Raw genomic sequence first — 16,909 nt, forward strand, 5'->3', positions numbered from 1 at the left:
TACCTCAATTTTTTTTCTTAGTTTGTGTGCTCTCAACAGCAATTATTATTTTTTATGCACATAAGTTTTAAATCTTTATGGAGTGAAACTAATTTTTTACTGCATGCCTTCTGCCTTTGGTGTGAGGCTTAGGAAGGCATTTTCTCTCGAAGACTATATATTTGCCAATATTTTCTCCTAGTGCTTTTATAGTTTTAGTTTCTTAATTTTTATATTTAATCCATCTGGAATTTATGTTGGTACAAAATATGAAGCCTATTTTCCCCCATGTTTACTCATTCATCCAACATAATTTGTTTAACAATCCATCCTTGCCCCATGAATTCATGAATTGCTGATCCTTTTTTTTTTGAGATGGAGTCTCGCTCTGTTGCCCAGGTTGGGGTGCAGTGGTGCAATTTCGGCTCACTGCAAGCTCCACCTACCGGGTTCATGTCATTCTCCTGCCTCAGCCTCCCCAGTAGCTGGGACTACAGGTGCCCGCCACCATGCCTGGCTAATTTTTAGTATTTTTAGTAGAGACGGGGTTTCACTGTGTTAGCCAGGATGGTCTCGATCTCCTGGCCTTGTGATCTGCCCGTCTCAGCCTCCCAAAGTGCTGGGATTAGAGGCGTGAGCCACCGCGCCCGCCTCCCCGCCCTTTTCTTTTTTTTTGAGATGCAGTCTTGCTCTGTTGCCCAGGCTAGAGTGCAGCGGCATGATCTTGGCTCACTGCAACCTCTGCCTCCCGAGTTCAAGTGATTCTCTCACCTCAGCCTTCTGAATAGCAGCTGGGATTACAGACTTGCGTTACCATACCAGGCTAATTTTTGTAGAGATGGGGTTTCACCATGTTGGCCAAGCTGGTCTCAAATTCCTGACCTCAGGTGATCTGCCTGCCGTGGCCTCCCAAAGTGTTGGGATTATAAGCATGAGCCACCACACCCGATCAGAACCCTTTATTAACATACACTGAGATTTTTCTTTTTTTCTTTTTTTTTTTTTATTATTTATTTATCTGAGGTGGAGTCTCACTCTGTTGCCCAGGCTGTAGTGCAGTGGCACAATCTCAGCTCACTGCAGCCTCCACAGGTTCAAGCATTTCCCCGGCCGCAGCCTACTTAGTAGCTGGGATTACAAGCGCCTGCCATCATGACCAGCTGAGTTTTGTATTTTCAGTAGAGACAGGGTTTCACCATGTTGGCCAGGCTGGTCGTGAACTCCTGACCTCAGGTGATCCACTGGCCTTGGCCTCCCAAAGTGCTGGGATTACAGGCGTGAGCCACCACACCTGGCCTCATTATTATTTTTAATTGACATGATAATTGTACATAATTATGGGGCATAAGGTAGGATTTTGAAACACGTACTTTTATGAGATCAACTTTTTTAGCTTCCACATATGAGTGAGAACATATGGTATGTATCTCTCTGTGCCTGGCTGATTTCACCTCATACAATGAGTTCTTTTGTATTAGTGATTCTGTTCTTGTTCTTTGTATTCATTTCCTTCATCTTTCCTGTAAGGCCTAATCTAGAAAACAAATTTACTTATAATATGATTACAGTTTTGGCTAAGATTGCTTACAAGGAATTGTGAAAGTGGTGGTTAAAATAGGATCTTAGGTGTGGTCACACCATCTTGCGCTTCTTGCAATAGAAGGAAGCAGAAGTTCATTTTCTTTCACTTACTCTCTCTTCACCTCCCTGCTTCTATTGGCGAAGCCCAACTTTTGCAAATGTCTTGGGGGTTTTTTAAACACAGGTGGAAAAGTACCCAAGAAACAGACGTTGCTACTCGCAAGGGTCAAATAAAATCAGTGCCTGAAACAAGTCAAATCAAAACCAGCTCCCTGACCGTACATTCTCACATCCTCTGTTAAAACAAATGCCAAGTCCTTCTGGGAGCTGAATTAGTTCATGCTAAAAGTAGGTTAGTGTGGCTTTGGTTTAAGCTCAAGGATTTAATACCTGATTCTATTCCGTTGGTTGCCTGTGTTTTTATTGATTTCACTTTTTATACCTTCTGCTTCTATCAAGATTATTTGTAGCCAGAAAGAAGGGTTGCAAAAGCGACTCCTTGAAGTAAATAGAATTTATGACAACTCTCTGTACCCAAGGAGATTCAAAAGATGTATGGCAATGGCCTGTGGCTGTACTATGGCTAATGACTTAGGCTGTGGCCTGACGCACGAAGGTGAGGAGGCCTATCAGAGTCCCTCCCGAGGGAACTGGGAAATCGGAGAAGCCGAAGCCCTGGCTGAGAGTGCTGAGGCTGAGTTGAGCTGAGGCTGAGCTGTCATGACTCAGCGGGCAGGTGTTCAACAGTTGTTTGTTGAGTGAATGAGTGATGTATGGATGGCACAGAAAGGCTACGATGGCTGCTTGTAACCCGAAGTTTTGAGGAAGCTGAAACTGTAAGGAGAGGCAACTGTCTGGCAGCAAGGCGTGAGAAACTCAACAGAGATGTGAAACAAGAGGCAGAAATGCCATGAAACAGCCAGAGGAGTCAGGCAGTCCCTGAATGTCCTGTCTCTGACGGTTTCTCAACTCACTGTCTCAAATCGTACCCACTTGAGTGCCACACTGGGTGAGGCTCAGGAGACAAGGTGGTACCAGAGAAGGCAGAACCCTGTGTTTCCAAGTCTAGTCCACACCACGGGCACCTTTGCAAAGAGTGTCCTTGCCCCTTTTCCAGAGGGCCCTTGAGGTGAAGAGCCAATAGACAAAAATGCTATTTTGGAAGACACGGTTACCTATCCCTTAGATGCTGACTGAATGGGTCAGGTCATTTATTAATCTTAGCTGCAAAGGAGAGACTCACAGGATCACTTTTTGGGGCAGGACTATATTGCAAGCATATCCAATAAAGTGGGAGGAATCATCTTACATCAGTTCTTTAGCTATCCCATCACTGGGGCTCAGTACAGGGGCTGCGAACCCAAGCACTGCAGGAGCCAGGCAGAAAACTCATGGGTCAGGCATGAGAAAAAAAATCAGGCTGCCCTGATAGAATTTTGATAGAATTATGATAGGTGGCTTGGGGCCACAAGTAATACAAAGAACAGAAAACCCAACACGATGGCTTAAACAATGTTAAGACTTATTATCTCACTTCTCCCTGAGTCTCCTGTGCCATCCCCCAAGTCAGTCTCATCCTAAGCTGGTTCATCTCATGGTTGTCAATAGCCATCAGGAGCTATTAGAGCTGCAGGCTTCCTAACTCATGTCCAGTTTGGGAGCATGTGTCTCACCCATAGTCAGCAGATAAGTGGCCTTGCCTCTAGTCTGACTGGGTCAACTTACTCCATTTGTCCACTCCTGGGTCAGTAACCACAGGCACCAGGGAAATTTCGTGTCCTGAAAGGTTAGAGTCTGCGTTCCTGAACTAGTCACCATGAAGAGGCATGAGACTAGTACTGGTGTGGGCTAGTTTCATTTGGGAACAAGGATGAAGTCAGGTTCTCCTGAGCTACACGGGAAGCTGGTGGGGGCAGGGGTGGGTTGAGGAAGACAAATACCTGAAAAGAATCAGGATTGTTTGGAAAAAGAAAGAGTATGGATGTCGGCTAATTAGTCAATCATATCCATTACATTTTAGTATGGAATGGTGTTGCTGGCCGGGCGTGGTAGCTCACACCTGTAATCTCAGCAGTTTGTGAGGCCAAGGCAGGCGGATCACCTGAGGTCAGGAGTTTAGCACCAGCCTGGCCAACACCGTAAAACCCCATCTCTATAAAAAATACAAAAATTAGCCTGGTATGATGGCAGGTGCCTGTAATCCCAGCTACTGGCGAGGCTGAGGTGGGAGAATCACTTGAACCTGGGAGGCAGATGTTATGGTGAGCCAAGATAGCGCTATCGCACTTCAGGGGGCATAGTGAGAAACAGAGCAAGACTCTATCTCAAAATAAATAAATAATAAATTTATATATTTATTTATATATAAATAAATAACGGATGGAGTTGCTGATAGAAGTTACTGCAATGACGGTGTGAACTAAACTATGCCGTCCAATATGGTAGCCACTAGTCACAAACCACTTGAAATGTGGCTAGTGTAAGTGAGGAACAGAAGTTTTCATTTTATTTAATTTTAACTAGTTTCAATAGCCACACATAGCTAGTGGCTCCTGCACTGGACTATGCAGATATGGAGAATGTTCTCTATGATAAGAAAAATACGACAATAGTGAGTGGGGAGGGTTTAGGAAAGCCAGAAAGTGTCTGTCATCTAAAGACAGTGGCTGCTGCTGAGTGTCAGCAGATTGTGGCTACGGGGGAAGCAAATGTGTTTCCATTACCTGTTGCTACATAATAAACTGCCCCAGAATTTAGTGGCTTAAAAGAACAACCATGTTATTTGTTTACAATTCTGCTATCTGGGCTGAGGCTCCGCTGGGTGGTTCTTCTGCTGGTCTTCGTGTGGCTGCATTCAGTAGGCAGGTCATCTGGGATGCTGAGAATCCCCTCTCCATATAGTTGCAGACTCCTCCTCAACCTATGATGGAAGGTAGGTGGACTTCTAATATGATGGCTCAGGACACCCCAGTCATGAAAGTGGAAGGTGTCAGACTTTAAGCCTGTGCCCAGGCCAGGCCCAGAGACACTTTTGATGTATTCCCTTGGTCAAAACAGGTCACAGGCCAGGCCTTGTGGCGTGATCTGTGAGGAATACACAAAGGCTTGAATACTACGGGGCATGGTTCAAAGTGGTGGGATCATACTAATGTAACAGGTAATCACAAGTCCAGCATTGCCAGAGCTCACATTTTCCCCAAATAGCAAGGCATCCAAATTTATACGTGAAACCTTTCAAATTGTAACTGTTAGTTCACTTTCTTTTGGTACCAGCTTTATTGAGACATATTCGCATACCATATAATTAACATATATAAAGTGTAGAATTCAGTGGTTTTTAGTACATTCACAGAGATGTGCACCAATCTTCCCCTCCCCTCCCCCAGTACCGGGAAACTGTACTAATCTGCATTGTCTGTATGGATTTGCCTATTGCCTATTTTGGCCACTGCCTATAAATGTGATCTTGCAATACGTGGTCTTGGCTTTTTATTTTTTTTAACTTAGCTTCAGTCTTCTCAAGCGAGGTAATGCAATTGGATTAGTTACTATAACCCAAAAACGGCAGAGCGCACTCAGCACTGTTTGGACACTGGGTTCACTATCGCCCAAAAATGGCGGAGCGTACTCAGCACTGTTTGGATACTGGGTTATCACGTGATTCAAGGCATTTACTTTGCTTTCATTCCATATTTAATGTTACTTTTACTCTAGACTTTGCCTGAGCATCAGACTTACCAGTCTTAGAGCAAATACTCAAAGATTCTGTCTCATCTGCCAACCGCAAAGTGGAAGCAGTACTGGACTCATAATTAGACATAAGCCTTTCACTGACATCTGAGTTCTGTTGCTTTCTCTATTTTTTGAGACAGTTTCGCTCTATCACCCAGGCTGGAGTGCAATGGCGTGATCTCGGCTCACTGGGACCTCCACCTCCTAGGCTCAAGCGATTCTCCTGCCTGAACCTCTTGAGTAGCTGGGATTACAGGTGCGCACCACTACCACCCGGCTAATTTTTATAATTTTAGTAGAGATGGGGTCTCATCATATTGGCCCGGCTGGTCTTTAACTCCTGATCTCAAGTGATCTGCCTGCCTCGGACTCCCAAAGTGCTGAGATTATAGGCACGAGCCACCGTGCCACTGCACTCCAGCCTGGGTGACAAGAGCGAAACTCTATCTCAAAAAGAAAAAAAAAATGGCATATATGTGTGTGTGTCTACATGTACACGTTCAAGGACATATATTAGCATCGAATAATAAGTTAGGATACTAATATATGCTCTTGAACATGTATAGACACACATATATACACACATATATACACACACATATACATACATGTACATATGTACTTACACACAGATATATATATATGTATGCACACATGCATATATGAAAACATAAGGTGACTTGCATCATTTACATTCAACAAATGGTCATTCACTCATCCAGTTAATTCTACACCTATTTATCAGTTGCAAGTGCTGTGCTAGCCTCTAGAACTACGATAGTAGCTGAAACAAAGATCCCAGCCATCCCAGCTTTAAAGACAGGCATTAAATAGTTGCACAAAACAAGTATAAATTATAACAGGTTCTGTGGGAAAAAAGTATAGGGAGTTCCAAGGCCCTAAAACAGGGGGAGCTAACCTAGTGTGGGAGGGTTAGGAAAGTGATATTTGAGCTGACAACTGGAAATGACAAGCATCAACAGATAGGTGGCAAAGGTCCAATTCGGGCATTCAATTATTCTCTCATTAGACACTCATTAAATATATATTGCCTGCAGTGTGGCAGCACTGTGCTGACCATCAGTCTGTGGAACATTTTTAAAAATAGAATGCATGCAACTTCAAGACTTACTGGCAGGATTACTTCTCCAGATGACCTACTGGCAAGCCAACTTCCCAGGTACTGGCTCCATCCTCGTCTTAGCTGGAGGGAAGGATGATGGAAGAGGAGGTGGTCTTACACTCATTGAATCATTGCAGCAGCTGTAGATCCCGATTCCTTTCTTTCTTATTTTCATTATTTTTTTTTGAGACAGGGTCTCACTCTGTCACCCAGGCTGGAGTGCAGTGATGCCATCACTGCTCAATGCAGCCTCTACCTCCCGGGCTCGAGTGATCCTCTTGCCTCAGCCTCCCAAAGTGCTGAGATTATAGGCATGAGCCATCATCCCAGACCAGGGTCTCAATTTCTTAAGACATGCTGAGGGCCATTTTTGGGCGGCCCTCTTTCACTCCACTATGTGCCAGGCGCTGTCCCAGAGGCAGGGGACATAGTGAGGAACAAAACACAAGAGAACCCTGCCATCAGGAAGCTTACGCCTATGAACACATGCAGGCTGGGAAGATAAACGAATAAATTTAAAAATGTGGCTGGGCGCGGTGGCTCACGCTTTTAATCCCAGCGCTTTGGGAGGCCGAGGCGGGCAGATCACGAGGTCAGGAGATCGAGACCACAGTGAAACCCCGTCTCTACTAAAAATGCAAAAAATTGGCTGGGCGTGGTGACGGGCGCCCGTAGTCCCAGCTACTTGGGAGGCTGAGGCAGGAGAATGGCGTGAATCCGGGAGGCAGAGCTTGCAGTGAACCGAGATGGTGCCACTGCACTCCAGCCTGGGCAACAGAGTGAGACTCCGTCTCAAAAAAAAAAAAAGTGACAGGTAATAAGGAGAAAGGGTAACATGACGGAATGAAGGGGATACTTGGGCCTCGGATGGGCTGGTGAAAAAAAAAGTTTCTCTGAAGTCAACACTTGGTGGAAGGCTGAAGGATGAGAAGCCAGCCATGCAACCATAGATGGTTTACGGGAAGTCTCTAGGAAAGCCTGAAACGGGCTGGAAGCTTGACTTGTTCTAAGCCTGTGATCCTCAATGTGGCGTTTGCCCCCAAGGGTCCTTCGGCAAAGTCTAGAAGACATTTTCGGTTGTTAACCTGAGGTGACAGGGGGTGGAACTGGCCCCTAGTGGATAGCAGAGGCCAAAGCCGCTGCTGAACATCGTGCAACGCACAGAAAAGTCCTGTGGCTCAAAACGCCAACGATGCACGGGTTGAGAAACCGGGTCCTCTCCCGGACTGAAGCCCAGGGCAGGGAGCACGGGGCGGCCTGAGCAAACCCGCCTGGAGGGCAGCCGCCGTCTCAGTGTGAGTTTTGGCTGCCTACTGGGCCCTACTGAAGCCCGAAGAGGGGCTCGGCTTCTTTGTTTAAACTCCCTCAGTGTGACTGCGTGCAGTGGCTCACGCATGTAATTCCAACACTCTGGGAGGCTGAGACGGGAGGATCGGTTGATGCCAGGAGTTCGAGACCAACCTGAGCAACACAGCGAGACCCCATTTCAAAAAACTGTTTAAAAATTAGCCAGAGGCGGTGGCGAGCGCCTGTGGTCCCAGCTACTCGGGAGGCTGAGGTGGAAGGGCCGCTTCAGCCTGGGCAGCTGAGGCTGCAGTGAGACATGACCGCATGACTGCACTCCAGCCTGGGCGAGAGAGGGAAACCCTGCCTCAAAAAAGCAAAAAGAGGCTCTCAGCGGCCAAGCTCCGGAATCTCCAGCTCCCCAAAACAGTCACTGACACACAGCACCGCCCACCTCCTCGCCTAGTTTCCGGGGAGGAGCCGGACGTTCCGGCGAGTGGGGCGTTGAGCGGCGGCGAGCCCGCCCAATAGGGACGTCCCGGGCCCGGCGGTCTCGCGAGAAGGACGGCGTCACTGGGTTCTGGGACAGGCGACCCGGCGGCCCGGCGAGGCAGTTGGCGGCGTCGCATGGAGGGCTCGGGGGGCGGCGCGGGCGAGCGGGCGCCGCTGTTGGGCGCGCGGCGGGCGGCGGCGGCCGCGGCGGCGGCTGGGGCGTTCGCGGGCCGCCGCGCGGCGTGCGGGGCAGTGCTGCTGACGGAGTTGCTGGAGCGCGCCGCTTTCTACGGCATCACGTCCAACCTGGTGCTGTTCCTGAACGGGGCGCCGTTCTGCTGGGAGGGCGCGCAGGCCAGCGAGGCGCTGCTGCTCTTCATGGGCCTCACCTACCTGGGCTCGCCGTTCGGAGGCTGGCTGGCCGACGCGCGGCTGGGCCGGGCGCGCGCCATCCTGCTGAGCCTGGCGCTCTACCTGCTGGGCATGCTGGCCTTCCCGCTGCTGGCCGCGCCCGCCACCGGAACCGCGCTGTGCGGTTCCGCGCGCGCGCTCAACTGTTCGGCGCCGGGTCCCGACGCCGCCGGCCGCTGCTGCGCACCGGCCACCTTCGCGGGGCTGGTGCTGGTGGGCCTGGGCGTGGCCACCGTCAAGGCCAACATCACGCCCTTCGGTGCCGACCAGGTGAGCCGCGCCCCCGCGCTGCTTCTGTCCCTGTCCAGCCCCTGCCCAGCCCCAACCTCTTCTCCAGCCCTAGCCCCAGCCCCAGTCCCTGCCTCTGATCGCAGAGGGAGCCCCTTGCCCCGGGGGCTTCTGTCTAGTGCAGAGGAAGCCCGCCAGCAGGTGGGCCAAGACTGGAGGGACCGGTGTGATAGGTGCTGGAAGGGGTTTGCCTGGGGCGGGGTGAGGTCTGTATACACACAGTGATGGCCACAGTGGCTTTAAAGAAAAGAGAGGCCGGGCGCGGTGGCTCACGCCTGTAATCCCAGCACTTTGGGAGACCGAGGCAGGTAGATCACCTGAGATCAAGAGTTCGAGACCAGCCTGACCAGGCTGGCTAAAAATACAAAAATTAGCTGGGCGTGGTGGCGGGCGCCTGTTATCTCAGCTAGTCGGGAGGCTGAGGCAGAAGAATCGCTTGCACCCGGGAGACAGTGCAAGCCGAGATCGCGCCACTGCACTCCAGCCTGGGCAACAGAGCACGACTGTCGCCAAATAAAAAAGTAAAACTAAAAATTATTAAATTAAAGGAACCCTCTCTGTGTTCAGGCCGTGTAAGTTGAGACCAGAAGGCTGGGAAAGAGCAGTTGTTGAGGAGCTTTCCAGACATGGGGATTCGCAGGGGCAGGGCCCCGGGCCGGGAAACTGAGGGAAGAGAAGCCACTATTGTTGCTTTAGCTTCCTTTACAACGAAGTGGGAAAACACTCATGTTGCGTCTTTGTGGCTTTAAAGGAGTTTTGGGCTAGGTTGGATAGGAAAGCTCAGATGAAAATGAGTTTGAATCAAGTTAGCATCAAGCTGCTCCCCTGCCGCTGTAACTGCCAAGAAGTGAGGGAGGAACCACTGCAGCTCTTCAGGAGGGCAAAGGAAATGGCCACCAAGTATTATATGCAGAATAGGCAGCCTTTCAGAGCAATAGCAAACTCAGATCATTTCAGAAAATATTAAAAAAGTGGGAAGTGAGGTGGAAGGCTGGGGCCAGATTGCATGAGGAGTGTTAAAGCGTTCGGGATACAGTGGAAGCTTTACTGGCTTCCGGCAGGTAGTGATACTATTTATGTCATGTGCAGAGCAGGCACTACAGCTGGGGTCGCAGGTCAGGTCTACTTCTTCTTTTCTGAGGACTCACAAGCTAAGAATGGTTCTGAATTTTTTTTTTTTTTTTTTTTTTTTTTTAATGTTGAGACGGAGTCTCGCTCTTGCCACGTTGGAGTGCAGTGGTAGGATCTCAGCTCACTGCAACCTCCGCCTCCTGGGTTCAAGCGATTCTCCTGCCTCAGCCTCCTGAGTAGCTGAGACTATACGTGCACACCACCATGCCCAGCTAATTTTTGTATTTCTAGTAGAGATGGGGCTTTCACCATGTTGGCCAGAATGGTCTTGATCTCTTGACCTCGTGATCCGCCTGCCTCAGCCTCCCAAAGTGCTGGGATTACAGGCATGAGCCCCGGCACCCAGCCGGTTCTTACATTTTTAAGTGGTCGGAAACAGGATAATTTGTGAGGAGTGAAAATTTTATGAAAATCAGATTTCAGTCTCCATAGTTATTGGAACACAGCCCCACCTGTTTCTGCGACACAGCCACTATGCTGGGACTGCTTTAAGCAGTGGCAGAGTTGAGTAACTGTGATGGAATGTCTCATAAAACTCAACGTGTAGGCCGGGCGCGGTGGCTCAAGCCTGTAATCCCAGCACTTTGGGAGGCCGAGACGGGTGGATCATGAGGTCAGGAGATGGAGACCATCCTGGCTAACACGGTGAAACCCCGTCTCTACTAAGAAATACAAAAAACTAGCCGGGCGAGGTGGCGGGCGCCTGTAGTCCCAGCTACCTGGGAGGCTGAGGCCGGAGAATGGCGTGAACCCGGGAGGCGGAGCTTGCAGTGAGCTGAGATCCGGCCACTGCACTCCAGCCTGGGCTACAGAGTGAGACTCCGTCTCAAAAAAAAAAAAAAAAAAAACTCAACGTGTGAACTGCCTGCCCCTTCACAGAAGTGTGTGGATGCTTGTTGTAGAGAATGGGTTGTGTAGGAAGTGGTGACATTGGGGGTATGAGGTGGGAGTCTCTCCTAACTAGAGTAGGGGCAGTGGATGTGGGTGAAGTGGGTGGGTGGAGTTCAGCTGTGGAAGTAGAACGGGTAGGAAGTACTGGCAGGTTGTCTAGTCCCTGTTTGTGTTGCTATATAGGAATACCTGAGGCTCGGTCATCTATAATGAAAAGAGGTTTATTTGGTTTAGGGTTCTGCAGGCTGTATAAGAAGCAGGGCACCAGCATCTGCTCTGGTGAGGGCCTTGTGAACGGGAGCCAGCTGTGTAGAGATTACATGCACTAGAGGAAGTGAGAGAGGGGAGGGAGGTGCTAGGCTTGTAAATAACCTCTGTCATAGGAAAGTTCACTCCTAAGTGCGACAGCCCTGAGCCTTTCTTCAGGGATCCATCCCCATGACCCAAACAGTAGGCCCCACCAGCAGCACTGGGGATCACATTTCTTCTTGAGATTTGGAGGGTCAGACATTGAAACCATGGCATGTGAGCAGTAGGGAAGGCGACTCTTAGGCTTTTGCCTAAGTATCTGTGAGTGCCTGTTTTTTAGGAACATTTACTGAGAGCTTACTGTGCACCAGGCACAGTGCTTGCTAAGTACAGTATTTGGTGAGTCCACATGACGCGTATGCTACGTGTCTACAAGACTGCTTTGTTAGTCTACCTGACACGTACGGTGCCCATTTTACTGATGAGGAAACTGAGGCTTGAGAGGCTTAATCATTGGCCCAAAGTTACACAGCTTGTATGTGACTGAGCCAGGATTCAAAAGCCTGTCCTTTGAATGTGAGCTTTCACTCTGCCTGTGTAAGGCTATCCATTAGTCAGGAGACACCTTAGAATGATGTTAGAAATGATAGTCTTCTACTGTACTGAATTGTAACTGGGTTTTTTGTACAGTGGCTTATGCTTTACATACGTGACCAAATCTGAACCTCACAGGAGTCTTAGATCCATTTTATTGATGAGGAAACAGGCACAAAAACAGATCACTTTCTTCCTGCCTATAGGTAGTGAGTGGTCAAGCTGGACTTCCATTCCAGCTCTGATTCTTTTTTAACTTCTGCACTAAGATGGGCCCAGTGCGCATGCGTTCCGTAATGGTTCTTCAGGGCTGGATCTCAAGACCCAGGCTCTTGGCCTTGGGGTGCCATTGGCTCATGAAGGAACGGGGCTGGTAGCACAGTCAGGCTGTATCTTTTAAAGACTTGGCCATGCCACACAAGTGTACCTGAAAGCTTCTATTTTGCCTCTTACTTGTGCTTTTCCCACATGATCTTACTTAAGCCTCGCAACAGTTGATGGTGTATGTGCTGCAGTTACGCCTGTTTTTTAAATATATATATGTATATATTTTACTTTAAAGAATGACGTTGTACTTCCTGGAATAACTAATTATTACCAGAGGAAGGAATTCATATCTATGCCTTACAAGAACTTTCACTTTATTTATTTCTTTTTTGAAATGGAGTTTTGCTCTTGTTGCCTAGGCTGGAGTGCAATGGTACAATCTCGGCTCACCACAACCTCTGCCTCCGGGTTCAAGCGATTCTCCTGCCTCAGCCTCTCAAGTAGCTGGGATTACAGGCATGCACCACCACGCCCTGCTGATTTTGTATTTTTAGAACAGATGGGATTTCTCCATGTTGGTCAGGCTGGTCTCAAACTCCCGACCTCAGGTGATCCGTGTACCTCGGCCTCCCAAAGTGCTGGGATCACAGGCGTGAGCCACCGCCCCCAGCCAGTCATGCCTGTTATACAGGGAACAGAGGCCTAAAGGTTGGCTGCCAAGGCTGCGCAGCAAGTGCCTATGGGAGCTGGTTTGGGGCCCTGGCAGCCTGACTTAAAAGCTGGTGCTCTCCTGGAGATAATAGGCGAGTAATTGTTACTTCTTAAAATGAGGAGGAGATGGTGCTCAGTTATCTCAAATGAATCTGACAGAATATGCACCCTTTCGTCCACAATTAAATGTGGATGTTGAAAGGAGATGTGCCTTCTTCCACAAGATAGCTGGCCTAATCTCTTCCGATGTAACACTGTCATGGGTAAAGGGGACCTTGTGGATGAAAGGCTACTCGGGAGACCTGGCCGCCCCCTGCAACGCATGCTAAGTGATTGGATCCCAGCTGCTTTCATGGCCATTCTTCCTGGATGCTTGGGATCGTTTGCAGATCACCTATTAGCTAATAACGGACCAATGTTGCCTTTCTTAGGTGTGGTAATCTCACTGCCGTTAAAAGAATGTCCTTATTTCCAGGAGATTCATGATGAAATTTTGGGGATGAAATAGGTTGCTGGAGCTTATCTGTAAATAGATCACCCAGAAGTATTTTTTTTAAGTCTCATTCTGTTGTCCAGGCTGGGGTGCAGTGGTGTGATCTCAGCTCACTGCGAACTCTGCCTCCCGGGTTCAAGCTATTCTCGTGCCTCAGCCTCCTGAGTAGCTGGGACTACAGGTGTGAGCCACCACGCCTGTCTAATTTTTGTATTTTTAGTAGAGACGGGGGTTTCGCCATGTTGGCCAGGTTGATCTCGAACTCCTGACTTCAGGTGATCCACCCGCCTTGGCCTCCCAAAGTTCTAGGATGACAGGCATGAGCCACCACACTCGGCCAGTATTTTTTATGTATACAAAAAAGAGTGCTGAGGTTCCAAGTGAAAGGTAGGGAAGTGTGCATTTTGCGATTCAACTTTTCTATACATTTGGACTTTTTTTAAATGAAAATATGAGAAAATGTTCAGTGATGAATGTATAAACTTAAGGTAGTATATCCATACAATGGAGTATTTTTAAGCCATTAAAAAAGAAACGAAGTACTGATGGGCCTCGTAAACATTGCGCTGAGTGAAGGAAGCCAGACACACAAGGCTCCAGTTGTGTGATTCCATTGATGTGGAATGCCCAGAAGAGGCGAGTCCACAGAGACTGGAAGTAGATTAAGGGTTGCCGGGGGCCAGGAGAGGGGCGTGGGAGTGACTTAAAGGGAACAGGAGTTCCTGTTGGTGTGATGAGAATGTGGACTTGGGTGGCAGTGATGGATGTACATCTCTGAATATACTAAACACTACTGAATTGTACACTTTTACAGGGTGAATTTTTTTGGTATGTGTATCATAGTGAAAAAACATTTGAGGGGAAAAGTGCCCTTATGCCAGGGTGCTTCCCTGTGACCAGGTGGCAGGTCCCCGTCCTGGTGCCGCTGCTTCATGGCAGGAGGCCTGGCTGGGGACCCTGAGGTGTGCAGGCCTGAAGCACACTCTGCTGTGCCCCAGGCGAGGGTTAAATTGTCCTGGTTTGGTCCTTCTCATGGAGAGGAAACCTATTTGTACTTTTAAGGTGCTTTTTATGGTTCTTTGTCACTTGCCTCTTCATCTCCCAGGTAGAGACTCTGGGAAACCTTCTGATAGGAGAGACCATGGGGTGAGGCTGCGTGGCTTTGAGAAGGAGGCCTCGCTGGTGTCTTTAGAGGGTATGTGAGCCGTGGGTCCAAGGGACATGTGTGTTCATGTAAATCATGTCAACCCCGAATCTTCCCCCAGTGCCGCACCTTTTTCAAAAGTCACCGTCATTCTTGGTGGGTGGATTATTTGAAATAGTGTCCTGAAAGAAGAAAATCTTATGTTACGGATAAACAGAGCAAATGATGCATTTTTTTTTTTCCAGAGGAAAAACTGACACTTCACTTTAAGGAATTCTTCTGTCAGCCATCTGTTTGGTGTGCCGTACACAATTCTATTCTTTTCGCTTTTCTTCTCCAAATTGATTTTGGTGGCATCATTTGATTAGTCATGTGAAAACCTTGTTTGCCCTTGGTAGGGCATGTGGCTGCTGCTCACACGGTGATGCCATGCAGCCAATGGGCAGGGAGGCTGTGGCCTGCCTGCCCGGGGCGGGGAAGCATGTGATGGCCTTCACAGCAGCCAGCTTCCCTTGGTACAGAAATGCCTACTGTGTGGTTATTTAGGGCTTCATAATTTTGGTTTATAAAGTAATTTTGATGGATTACTCGAAGAGTTGAAACAAACTGACCACCACAATTACACAGGAAATGAGGATGATGGCATTTTAAGGTTAGGATTTTCCCAGACTAATCAAATGCTGATTTTCTCATGCTTCACCTGAAGAGGACATAGATCTGAGACTCTGGGAAGGGGTGTGCAGTGTCACTGTGGGTAATAGGAAGGTCCGAGTGAGACCGTGGGGAGGTGTGTGCGGCGTCACTGTGGGGAATGGGAAGGTCCGAGCGAGACCGTGGGGAGGTGTGTGCAGCGTCACTGTGGGTAAGGGGAAGGTCCAGGCGAGACTGTGGGGAGGTGTGTGCAGTGTCACTGTGAGGAATGGGAAGGTCCGAGCGAGACTGTGGGGAGGTGCGTGCAGTGTCACTGCGGGGAATGGGAAGGTCCGAGCGAGACCGTGGGAAGGTGTGTGCAGTGTCACTGTGGGGAATGGAAAGATCCGAGTGCATTTCAGTTATGAAATCATTTGTGCCTCTATTAAGTTTAGATATTATGTTTACTGGCCTGTTTTATGCTTGTAAAAAATTACTTTTTGTTTGTTTGTTTTCACACTTCTAGTTTTGTTTTCTCGGTAACCATCTCTCTGCTCACATTTTTCATTTTTCTTCCTGGTCTGTGTCTAGTATAGCATGAGAATGGGTGTCCATTGTTGAGCAGTATTTCAACGCATTGTGTCCTAGTGAAGAAGTGTCTTAGATGTCTAAGAAGTTCTCACCTCAAACTCTTTATTCAGTCGAGATGTCTGCATTTGGTCTAGGACCTCTATTCATTATTGTCATAGATAGGAGAAGAGTTTGAACTCTTGAAAACGTGATTTTCTTTTAAACGTAGGTTTTTAGTTTGAAGTGGTGTTACTATGTATAATTAATTACCTATCACCACAGTAGCCGTGCTCGATCATTCAGACTTCGAACAAGTCTCTTTTTGAGGAGCACACAATTTTTTTTTCTTTTGCTTTATTTCCTTTAGAGAGAAGCACACAATTTTGACTATAAATTTTACACCTCTGATTTAATCTTTAAAAAATAGAGCTTCAAATACCGTATGAAATATGTGACTGCTAAAAAGATGCATGTGCTTATTGCATACCATATCTGTTTTTTTCTTTTGAGACAGGGCCCCTGTCGCGGAGGCTGGAGTGTGGTGGTGCCATCACAGCTCACCGCCACCTCCTCCCCAGTTCAAGGGATCCTCCCATCTCAGCCTTGCAAGTAGCTGGGACTATAGGCACACGCCACCACACCTGGCTGATGTTTGTAACTTTTTGTAGAGATGGGGATCTCTCTGTGTTCCCAGGCTGGTCTCAAACTCCTAGACCCAGGTGGTCTGCCTGCCCTGGCTTCCCAAAGTGCTGGGATTCCAGACCTGAGCCACCATGCCCAGCCATAATTGGTTGTTTTGGCCCCATTGAGAATTTGTTATTCAGTAGAGCAGATTGTTCTGTGGATCCAGAAACTAGATCTATTATTGGAATAAGAATTTTCTAACTCTTTCATAACCTGTGACTTAAGAATGAGACAGTAGAAGTTTTTAAGACAGCAAGAGAGTCTTTTTATGAGATCCAGTATCAGCCTCTCATAAGTTTGTTAAAAATAAATTTATGAAACGAAACTCACTGGAAATGTCTCTGTCTGGTACAGGGTTCCTTTGCACAGTAGCTTATGTAGAGGTAAAAATCCAGGGGGGCAGAGAAGGCTTCTGCTGTGTCTGCCCCCAGATGACCTGTTCCTAGCGCTTGGGCTTCATTGAAGTAGCCTGGTGAACTGCGTAAGCCTAGGTGTTGTGTGATTACCTCAGTGCTTTTGTTTGCATCCAGGAAGTCAGTGATTTTTGAGCCTTTTAGAAATCCCACCCTTATCAGAATTTCTCCTATTCCATTAATAGCCTGTCTAATCTAAAAATAGCATGTGGTTTTATCTTTAGTCTGTAATTTCCTCTTTG

The 16,909-nt window shown here is 48.0% G+C and overlaps 1 protein-coding gene and 1 long non-coding RNA gene across 2 annotated transcripts in view; one reads left to right on the top strand and one right to left on the bottom strand.

Moving 5' to 3' along the window:
* Positions 1–1,258: 1,258 nt before the first annotated feature.
* On the bottom strand, positions 1,259–8,333 carry LOC105493310 (uncharacterized). The gene is made up of 3 exons (XR_011608665.1): positions 8,154–8,333; positions 6,425–6,496; positions 1,259–4,480 (listed from the first exon to the last, which is right to left on the bottom strand). It is a non-coding gene; the product is annotated as an uncharacterized lncRNA (long non-coding RNA).
* The window catches only part of LOC105493303 (solute carrier family 15 member 4), a 33,199-nt gene continuing 24,600 nt past the window's right edge, over positions 8,311–16,909 (top strand). Inside the window, exon 1 of the mRNA XM_011760858.3 lies at positions 8,311–8,872. Within this exon, the coding sequence (XP_011759160.2) occupies positions 8,327–8,872 (546 nt within the window). The 5' untranslated portion in view covers positions 8,311–8,326. The remainder of the gene's footprint in view (positions 8,873–16,909) is intronic.

Source organism: Macaca nemestrina, chromosome 10 (genome assembly GCF_043159975.1).
Source record: "Macaca nemestrina isolate mMacNem1 chromosome 10, mMacNem.hap1, whole genome shotgun sequence".
In the NCBI taxonomy this organism is placed as follows: Eukaryota; Metazoa; Chordata; class Mammalia; order Primates; family Cercopithecidae; genus Macaca; species Macaca nemestrina.